Genomic DNA, 11,230 nt, shown 5'->3' with positions numbered 1-11,230 from the left:
CAAGATATGCCAAGGGTTTGTGAGAAGCGGTACAAGAAAACCTTGGCTAGCGAAGATGTATTCAAGGAGAAATTGTCTGAAAATTGCAGGAAAACGAAGGCGAAAATACTTACAAAGCAGTACACAATGTCATAAACGGCATTATTCTTAAAGATGCACAAATTAAGTTAAACCTGTCCACAACTGAGAGGTCACTACGTGTTGGGCCACAGAGAGGAAAACCATGGGAATATCATTGTCAAATTCCAAAGATATCGTGATAGTATTCAAGAAATTGTACAGCATATCGGAAGCTCCAGAATGAAACGATCAATGTCGTTCATACGAGTTATAGATACGATGGTTTTGTCTAGAAGTTTGGCTTTTATGCAACCATCAGCAGTCCACACGTTTTAAATGATTTTGTCCTTAGCCAGCCTTCACACTTCAGCAAATAGTTTGAATCTGTGTCGAGTAAGGGCAGTACTGATGTAAATTTTGCTGTTATTTGAAGGGTTGCAATTGTAACTTTTAAAGTTTCGCTTGTCTATATATATATATATATATATATATATATATATATATATATATATATATATATATATATATATAATATATATATTAATTTTGAATTCCTTGCGAACACAGTTTAAAATTGTCTAATGTTACATGATGTCACATTACAAACGTTTATATATTGTAAATCATTGGTATCAATCAAAGAATTAATGTTTGCAAACAGCATGTCACATGCCTCGACTACATAATAAAAGAATTGTAAGCTCTGTTTGTCACTTACAATTCATCTTTTAATATTCAAATGTATGGGGTTTTTTTTAAAAAAATGTTTTCAGCATAGGTCGAAACAGTAAGAAATAAAAAAAAGTATATTGTTTGTAGCTTATAGCCTGTGACCACTGAGGCAGTGCATTTTGAAAAAAATACGCAATTCTTTTATAAGGGAATACAACCACATGAAAACTTTTGAAAAAATTGCAGAAAAATATTAAAACAAACAAAATTTGAACCTATTTATATTAGCAATTTATTTACAATAAAAATCAATACATAATAATCATAATTAACAATTATACCAAGTTAATGTTTTTGAAAGCGTTTTGAAATCGCCAAGGAGTGTTCATTGACAAAATTATTTTATATCACAGTATAACTAAACACTTACTGGCAATCTTCATCATTTTCGTTTCTTTTTTATGTTAATAATATCTTGCTATTTAATAAAGATTATTCCTATATTTATTTATTTTATCTTTTTTATTCATTGTCCTTATATAATTTCATAGAATGAAAAAAATGTTTAACGCTAAACCCATATTAACAATTTCTTATATTTTTAGCACAGTATAAAAGGAAAAGACAATTCAGTTCCAATCTTCTTAGTAAGCCTAAAAGAAGAAATAAAAGTAAAATGGAAATTTCTGATCATGGCTTTAAATAAAAAAAAGAACTGAATCAAACTTAAGGTAAATTTATGTTATAAAATAATCAATAAAGTTAAATACAATGATATCTGAATTATTCATTTCCTTTTTTTACAGAAATACTCACACGATACATGCCAGGGTCAAGATTTGGTCTTTTGACAGGGAACTGTATTACAAATAAAAATAAAAAATAAATAGTGAATTAAAACAAAATATATTCAATTTCAGGGAACAAATACGGATATTTATATATTTACTTAGGATAAAAATAATCTCCGCAAATGATAAAAACAATTATCTTTTGAATGTTAAAGATTTTTAGTTATGGTGTTATTTTTCACTTTCATAACACATAAGATTGATTTGGCATTTGTGACCTTTTTAATTCACTTTAGTTTTTTTAAAGAACTGTCTGAATCATGGTTGTTAAAGTTATAGATTATTAACTTTAGATAAATGTGTACCTCGTCGTCAGCTTCAAATCTCCTGTCTTTGTGATAGTCCGCTGCAAAATTGGGATTCATACGCCCTACCATATAAAATCATCAGTAAAGAAAAAACGCTTCATATATATTAATAACAAATACATGAACAAAATAATCTCGAAATCTTTACTTTAAAACAACAGGATTTTATATCAATTGAAACCAAGAGGAGTTTGAAATACATTAATGAACTGTACTTTAATAAGGCCCAACAATTTTTAATATTATGTGGTTAAACCAGGGGTGGGGTATTCATAATCAGTAATCGAAATCAGCTGTAATCGATTACGAGTTGCTGAGTAATCATGAGTAATCAGTAATTGTTCATTTTCCCTTATAACAAGTAATCGATTATTATGAAAAAAGCCTGTAATCATGATTTATTTTTTATTACTTTAATACTTTTATGAGTACAACAGTAAAATAAAAATGCTTAAAATCATAATTTATCAGAAATATTAGGTAAATAAGGTTCAATTCTAGGTATGAATTATTTCAGTAAAGTACGTGTTTCAGGTTTGTGTTAAGTCCGTAATACGTGTTGTGTTTTGAGTCAGTTTGTTCACATTTTTAATTCAAACATTGTGAATAACATTTCATAAGTACAAATAGCTAGTGCTTTGTGTATTTCAGTAGCTGAATATAACACCACAACTGTATTATTAGTGTATAAAGAATTAAGATTTTAAAAATCATTGAACTAATAACTGTACAGTAGTAAACACTAAACTCTTTGAAATGCATTTGCAAAATTCAGGTAAAAAGCAACCTATTGTCTTGTGTCTAATTATCAAATGAATACAAACGGAAACACACCTAAGATTATACAGTCAATTATGTGTAAACATTTTTTTCTGTTTAATATATTTTATAAAAAAAATGTGTCTTATTTGGTGGATAAATAATGTCCTTTCTCTTTAGATCACAGAGATATTTACGTAACTCAAAAAGATGGTAAATGATGCTAAAGTGATAACGATTTCAGAATGAATACAAACATCTAAACTAAGATAAACTAAGATAAAAATCAAAGAAAAGGCCCACTAAATACTGGTAATGTAACCAAAAGTAATCATAAGTACTCATGATTAAAAGAAGGGAAAATTATATAATGTAATTGATTACTTCTAATATAATATGCAATCAGCTTGTAATCGATAACGTTTAAGCCCCAAAGTAAATCTAATTTAATCAGATACTTTCGAAAGTAATCGACCTCATCCCTTGGTGAAACCCTTTCAAATTTCAAAATTCATTTTTAGGATGCCCTTTCCTTCTGTATCCTTACTAATGTAATATAGTTGTATGGGTGAAAATATAAACACCGGAACTATTGTATGAAAAATGTTACATCGATCATGCAATTGATTAGTTACAAGTTCTTTTACCTTTATTTTTTCTTGAAATGTTTAACGACAGCTCCATACAAAGTACATACCTTTTTATGTAACTATTAAATTGTTCTTACCCATATCAGTGTAGCGGCTATCATACATTGATTGTGAGTCTATGAAGTCATATTCACTTGAAGGTGAGTGTTTGGGTCGTGGAATCTTCCCTGCGAGCATCACAGGGAGCTTTTCGCTGTAACGAGTATATACACTATCTACATACTGTTGTTTTGGCATACATTCAAATAATAAAATGACCTGCCAGTTTATTTTTATTATATATTCGTTAAGTCTACAGCTCTACCATACTTTCAGAAAAAATCTTTTATTTATTACACTGGTAGACATAATGTCATCCTGAGGTTTGAGCAATTCGTAGACTAAATAGGTTTTATTTTCTTTTAATTTTTTGTTTTAATATTCTTGCATATTTCTCTGCGGTATGGGTCTATTCATATAAGACTGTTTGTATTATTGATAGGTTACTAACTCGTGGCCGGATTTGTCTTTGAGTTTCCGAGCCTTCCTCTGGTACCGCTTCCAAAGAATGATAATCACAATTGCCGCTATCAAAAGGGGAACGCCCACTCCAACCGAGATTATGATGACAACGAGATCTGAACGAGAACAGCAATTTTTAAGATATGGCAAAAATTAATGTCAATTAAAAAAATGCATGAAATATTTCTAAATATCATGAATAAATTTGTTCAGTGAATAATGGAACAACAAATTAACTATTTACCGGAAGAGTCATCCAATCTGTAAAAAGGAAGAAAAATAGTTTTAAAAAATCTAAACATAAGACTAAATTTTGTGTACAAGATGTATTATGATAAGATTTATCTAAATTTTAATTTGATCTTAGTTTTATTTCAACTAATAAAGGTAATAAAATTCAAAGATCCGTTTCTAAGAAATGATGGCACATACAGAACTCTCACGGTTATCTAAATCAAGGGCATGTGACATTTCATGTATTACTTATACAGTGCAAATTTATACCTCTATTTAGCTATACACCAGGTACATATCGCCACCATCCTAAATTTATAATGGAAAGTCAAATCAGTTGTGATTTTCCTAAGAACTCATTGGTAAAATAATTTTGCTACTCTCTTTTCTTCTGATCGGCATTTAAGTTAACTACCGAATTAATTAAAATAGCGCAAAACATCTGTCATTAATAAAAAGAACCACCCCTGATATGCGATAAATGGCTAAAGGGAGGACGGAAGTTTGCATTTTTGCAACATACTTTGAGTAATTCATTCTATATATATGTAGCACCAATACTGATAATCAAAAGGCGTCGAGTTTAAAATCAACATACAAATAAAAATCATAAAAGTCGGCAATACAAAAATTCAAATATAACGTTCAGCACACAAAATTTATATAAACATGTTATAAAGTGAAATATTAACAGTAACACACAATGCAGGAGAATCTCATATACATAGAGATGTAAACTCCGGTATTCTTTTTACAATTGAAGCAGTAGCGACAGAATAGGGGACAGTTTTCATAAATGAATTAAGCATCGCAGTGTTTTAGGTGACTTGGTAGAAACCAAAATATTAAATGACCGACAAGCAAGGCGGAGTGGATAAAAAATATAATTGAGTTTTATGCGTAAAATAGGGCTGATGTGATAGTTTTAAATAAATCACGATGGTGGTGATCTGTGCCTTGTGTATTACTATAAACCAATTTTTATTTGTGACGACTTTATTTCGCGATTTACTGAAGATAAACTGGCTTTTGACGACTATTTTCGAGACCAAGCCTTATCTAGACCCGTTTCGTAATTAAAACCATCACACGGAGTAGTATTTATACATTTGTTGGGACATTTAAAATCAGAATGCTTGACACATGGATTTGCAATTTTAAAAGCAAGTGTCAAAATTGATTTATCATTTGAAGGAAAGAATTGATATTGTTTGATGTACACCCTTTCCAAAACTGTGAAATTCTCTAATTTTACTTTCATTTTTTCAATACAGACGAAATTTGCCGGAGAACGATCTGACTTTACGCTACGAAATTTTTACAGGAGAGAGACAATTTGATGACATTTCATTCAAAAGGTCCCTCGTTGCTAAACGAAAAAAGGACCGGGGCTATGTACCCTATTATTAACATTACCGCCTAAGGAAAATGCATTAGTGGACTATACCCATATGTATGCTAAAAAGAACATGAAAGTAATGAAAAGCAACAAAAAAAAATCAACCCCATTTTCAATCTACAATACTTACACACACTCTGCCTCGTTTGAAGAGTCTTTACAGTGGTACCCAGAAGGACATTCGTAAAATGTATTCAGCAAATTACAAGGCGACGGAGTGGTTGTAAAAGCTACAGTATAAGGAAACAATTAACCATGCTTTAGTGGGATTACAACACGATTAAACGCAAAACTCATTACCATGAAAAGGCGGAATTGAACCTCTTATTTAATAATAATTGAAGGATTGAATTTGGATTGCTCACTAGTTGATGATCCATTATTATCCTTCATGGTTATTCCGATGACACGAGCTTCTTGCTGCAAAATCTTAAAGTTGTGTTCCCCCTTTAGAATTTTCAACATACTGTTTGCCACGCCAACTTCAAACTTGATTTTGTTCGATTGCGTTTTGACTCCTACGATTTCATAGTCCACAAAAATACTTCCTAATCTACCAAGGGAACAGCAATATTAAACAAACCCAATTCAACAATACCTTAAACAACTTTTTCAATATTTTTATTTTTGTATAGTGTATTAATTAACCTTCCGATCTCCTCTAATGAAAAAGTAACTTATTTACCTAATTGACAACACGCGGAGAGTTGAAAATCCTGGAAAACCTTTGTGGAATTCCATTATCTGTTTTTAAAATGAAAATTGTTGACAAATATACGTCTTCATTAACAGAACTTGTTTTTAATGGCAGTTTTTAAATCTGATACACCTCATAGTCAATGTTTACCGTCTTTTCGATGTCGCCTCGCCATTTTGTACTATTTTGTAAGAAGTCTTCTCTTGAAGCATTTACACCAAATCTTATCTCCACTTTCACTTTGACATCTGTCGCATCTATACAGAATACGATTAAAAATTAGTTTTTGTTTTCTTTTACTATTTTCGTAATCATTGCTAAGAAAAGGGGTGAAAATATATTGAATAATTATATGTACGCCACTCGTTTACTTACTGATATGAATCGGTGGTTGCGGACCTGTAAACATCAATATTATTCAAGATTCAATATTACTTAATAAAGATATACATTTATTCAAAATAATCCGAAACTGACATTTGTAAAAGATAAATAAAAATTGACTTTCTAAATAGTACATACGAATACAGCTTGTGAGATTGTTTCCTCCGTAAAGACATTGGCAGTGAGATGAGCCCGGGTCGTTGACACAGACCTGATGTAGACTTGTGTTACACGTTCTAATTCCCTCCTCACACTCGTCCACGTCCTGTGAACAGGTATCACCGGTCCATCCTGTCTTACAGTGACAACTACCGGTAACAGCGTCACATGTGTCACTATTGTTCTTTTCACATTTACAGTCTTCAAAACATTGCTCGCCATAGGTAAACGGAGGACAGACTGAAAAATAAACAACATGTTGAAATTACAGTGATCGATAAAACAACTTTAAATGCAAATCATTTTCGTTATTGAACAATCGTATCTTTGATACTTTTACCCAATACCAATGAAAAAAAAATTGGTTTATATTCAAAGCACTTCGGTTTAGAAATCAACGCTCTTTTAACTGATACATGGAAGACAATGAGTAACTCAAATTGCTAGTGCTACTTTAAGCGTGGTATTTCAAAGCCTTTATATATCATAAACATACATGTAATACGAAATGTCAAATTAAAATACACAACCTGTACAATCGTAGCCGTCTCCGTGCGTTCCTATATGACAGCTACACCTGAAGCTCCCGTCTGTATCAGTACATGTGGCGTTCAGGGAACAGTTGTGGGTGTTTTCGTGACATTCGTCAATATCTAGTTAAAGATTCAAATTTTGAGGATGAGTATAAAATTTTAAACACATTATATAAATCAAGCAATAAAACGTAAAATTATCGCAACATTCTTATTTCCACTCGAACAACCAAGTTAGCAATTTGTTCTGCAATGTTTGAATATTTCATCAACATGATGATTCACAATACTTTTAGGTAATTTGTTTTAATATTTTTCACAGACATATTGAATCTACATTGAATTAAACAGAAGCTCGTAAATACAACTAAACAAGAAATTTTGTGAAAGACTAATGTCTCCTTCTCTTTGACATACATTATAAGGTGCACAAAGTTTTTATGGACAGTTTACATTAGGGTGGTATGCATGTAAATGAAATTGATCATGGCCATCTACCGTTACTTTCTGAGATGCATCAACCTGTCAAGTATGATATGTCTAAGTTAACAAATAGTTGACTTTAATCCATGTAACTCAATTCAAGAGCATTCAATAAATATATCGGTAATTAATTTGTGCAGGCTTTTTTTGCATAGGTAATGAACGGAAAACAAATAATTGGAATTTTTCTAATCCCAAGGGGCATAACTCTGTCACAAATTGCTCTATCGTACCCAAAACATAGCTTGACTTAGATATTTTACATAATACATTTTATTTTACTATGTGCAACCTCTGCGAAGAAAAGAAAAGAAACAAAAATTGCAAATAATCGGAATTTGTTTAAATGCAAGGTGCATACTTTGTCAAAAATTGCTCGATAGTACCAAAAACAGACATTGACCTGGATATCCTTATGATAAATACGAATACTAAATTGTATTGCAGCATGTCCAACCTTGGCGAGAAAAATAAACGGAAACTGTTGGTTTCCAACCGACCGACAGACATAGCGATATGCCCTTCTATCTTTGAAAGGGGGGTATATAAATGTAAAAAGTAAAGTCCTTTATATCCAAACATTTGCTTCTTTTACATTTTGTGTCATATAGTAATAATATATTTCGCTCAACATATAAACGTTACACACTCTCGCAATCTCTCAGTGTCGTGGCGTTCAATCGGTAACCGTTACTGCATGAACACTTGAAGCTTCCAGGCCAGTTGGAACATTTACTGCACCGGGCTTTAGCGCATTCATCAATATCAACACAGTCCTTGAAATTAATCAGCTCATACCCAGCCTTACACCCACACGAGTAACTGCCGTTTGTATTACTACATAGCTGGTGGCATATGTGTGGTTCTTGACACTCATCAATATCTACATAAAAAGAAAAAAAGATAAATGAGATTGAAGACAAATTTGGTATGAAATTATATGATAAAGCGTGAGGTCCTAAGAAAGATAACATTCTCAATTTATTTCGAAATATTTTACGACAAACCATTCATTTTACAACTCAACAATTTGCATAAACAACTAATTTAAAAAGTATCAAATACATATGTGCTTTATTTCTTTCTTTAATGAGAGCCAAGTACTGTCATATACACCTTCACATGTTCCGGAACTGTTTTTGAACCCTTGGACACAATTACACCGGAAGGACCCTGGTGTGTTGAGGCACACTTCGTGTTCCCCTGTACACGGACTGCTGTCACACTCGTTGATGTCTTCCTCACAAGTCTCTCCCCTCCAGCCGGAACTACAGACACACCCCTTAGTGTTGTTACACTCCTTTGTTCCCCGCCCACATCTGCACGGTGTCTCACAGTTTTCTCCGTAGAACCCCGGGTTACATACTGAATGTTGCATATCAAAGAATATCAAGTTTGAGTGCCCGTTTATACAATCATTTAAAACAATAAAATATATTACTCAATATTATGAAGAAAATCCTGTGCTAGTTTGACAATAAAATGAATAAACATAATTTTTACCTGTACAACTCTTGCCATCGTTTCCTAGTCGGTATCCAACATCGCATGAACAAGTAAACGAACCTTTCTTATTGGTACAGTTATAGTCACAAGTTGATGTATTAAGGCACTCGTTTACGTCTATAAGCAAATGCATGTACGATTAAATATTTCTCAGTTCAATAAAAGTTTTACTCAAAATTAAGTTTTCATTGGGATTTAATTGATCAAATTTATAGAAATATAACGTTTTTCACTTAGTTCAATAAGGTATGGTTTTGATTTACTAATGGAATTTTGAAACAAGTTTCTAAACATAAAAAAAACATTAAAAAATACTTGATTTAAAAATTAATTTGTTTTAGTGCTTAGGGACATTAAATATCTCATATATAACGAATTATTTTTTTTATTTTTTTTAGGAACAATGAAATTAAACTTATTGAAATAAATGATACCTATACAGGACCCGTCGCTTTGAACTTCGTAGCCACTCTCACAGAAGCACACTCCTTTATTGTCGTTGATCTTCCTACACCCATACGTACAGTTCAGGTTTGGATACGAAGAGCAGGAGTTTTTGTCTAGTTAACAAGTCAAACATTTAAGAAGGATAAGTGTTTATAAATATGAAATAGTCTTATCCAGCGTTACGTTTTATATTAATTCATACGCGATGAAAACAGAGTTCCCATTTACACATAAAAATTACAAATTGTTAAATTAAACAATGGTTAAATACCTATTTCACAGGTAATACGATCTTCTTTCAGAAGAAATCCATAATAACACAGACAATTGTAACTGCCAGGCAAATTTTGGCAGGCTTGGGAACATTTATGTATACCAAGGTGGCATTCGTCTATATCTATTTAATAAATTGACGTACAATGATATTGAGTGATAGATCGGAAATATGTTGAAATAACGAAATATGTTTATCAAGGTTAGTATACAAACACTGAATTTTCTATATAGCATCGTTAAAGTATTACCTTTACAGTGTGAACCCTGCCCTTGGAATCCTGGTTTGCACTCACAACTGTAGTTACCGAACGAATTCACACACTCTGTGGTCTCTTGGGGACAGTTATTCAAGGCATCATCTCCGCACTCATCGATATCTTTTCATATGATAGAAAAATAATTATTATCTTCATTCTCTTTTGAAGGTTCTCCAATCCTCAGCCTCAAAGTATTTTTTTTTTCATCATAAAAGTGTTAAATAGCTTGGCGTAATATTAACAGTTAACGACTGATTAATTTATTTTTATATAAAAGGCAGATTTATGGTACAAATTTAAAAAAGTCCGGATTATTTATAGCTATAGAACATCACCGAGGATCGGAGATCGTTAAGGTTTAATCTGTTATTTTTAAAGACATATTTATTAAAATCGATACATAAGGATTTATATTTAAGTTAATCGACTTTTATTTTATCATTTTTATTATGTGTTAAGTTTTAGAAATTGGAAGGTCATCAGTTAGAGAAAAAGACACCTTCACAGGTATTCTCAACAAGTTGCAATCCTTCTCCACAAACACATCGATAGGACCCCTCGTTGTTGACACAGACCCTTTGTATGCCACATATGTTGGGATTTTCCTGACACTCGTCAATATCTTCGTCACAGTTCTTCCCGGTCCATCCCGACAGGCAGACACATCCACTGACGGAATCACACCTGTCAACACCTGGGCCACATTCACACACCTGGCTACAGTTTACTCCGTAATTTGGCAACTCACACCCTGCAATACAATGTGACGAAAACCGGTACCACTATCATTATTAGAATATGTTGCAGCACAATACATGTAATAGTTTTCATTTTTCTATGAACAAAGTAGAGGTCTTGAAAATATTGTTTAAATATACATATAAAAATATATTATATACTGTATTTTTAAAGTAATCAGAAACGTCATAGGACATAAACTTTACTTAACAATAATGACAAACAAAACTAATAAATGTGTGTTTTTTTTATTCCACCTAAAAACATAACGTGGAGTTCATGGCCCAGTGGTCATAGAAGTTAGGCCAGTAAACCA

General features: G+C 31.9%; 1 protein-coding gene across 1 annotated transcript in view; it reads right to left on the bottom strand.

Annotated features, from left to right (window-relative positions):
- Positions 1-1,014: 1,014 nt before the first annotated feature.
- LOC128192964 (uncharacterized) overlaps positions 1,015-11,230 on the bottom strand; it is a 29,332-nt gene continuing 19,116 nt past the window's right edge. The window contains exons 27-46 of the mRNA XM_052866104.1: positions 10,676-10,927; positions 10,168-10,296; positions 9,915-10,040; positions 9,631-9,756; positions 9,194-9,313; positions 8,807-9,055; positions 8,340-8,573; positions 7,205-7,327; positions 6,654-6,914; positions 6,507-6,530; positions 6,282-6,388; positions 6,120-6,178; positions 5,800-5,987; positions 5,565-5,664; positions 4,046-4,062; positions 3,791-3,917; positions 3,378-3,493; positions 1,889-1,953; positions 1,549-1,590; positions 1,015-1,385 (exon numbers count right to left, since the gene is read on the bottom strand). Of these exons, the coding sequence (XP_052722064.1) occupies positions 1,377-1,385; positions 1,549-1,590; positions 1,889-1,953; positions 3,378-3,493; positions 3,791-3,917; positions 4,046-4,062; positions 5,565-5,664; positions 5,800-5,987; positions 6,120-6,178; positions 6,282-6,388; positions 6,507-6,530; positions 6,654-6,914; positions 7,205-7,327; positions 8,340-8,573; positions 8,807-9,055; positions 9,194-9,313; positions 9,631-9,756; positions 9,915-10,040; positions 10,168-10,296; positions 10,676-10,927 (2,474 nt within the window). The 3' untranslated portion in view covers positions 1,015-1,376. The remainder of the gene's footprint in view (positions 1,386-1,548; positions 1,591-1,888; positions 1,954-3,377; positions 3,494-3,790; positions 3,918-4,045; positions 4,063-5,564; positions 5,665-5,799; positions 5,988-6,119; positions 6,179-6,281; positions 6,389-6,506; positions 6,531-6,653; positions 6,915-7,204; positions 7,328-8,339; positions 8,574-8,806; positions 9,056-9,193; positions 9,314-9,630; positions 9,757-9,914; positions 10,041-10,167; positions 10,297-10,675; positions 10,928-11,230) is intronic.

Source organism: Crassostrea angulata, chromosome 1 (assembly GCF_025612915.1).
Source record: "Crassostrea angulata isolate pt1a10 chromosome 1, ASM2561291v2, whole genome shotgun sequence".
Lineage (NCBI taxonomy): Eukaryota > Metazoa > Mollusca > Bivalvia > Ostreida > Ostreidae > Magallana > Magallana angulata.
This window is presented reverse-complemented; position numbering and strand designations above follow the sequence as displayed.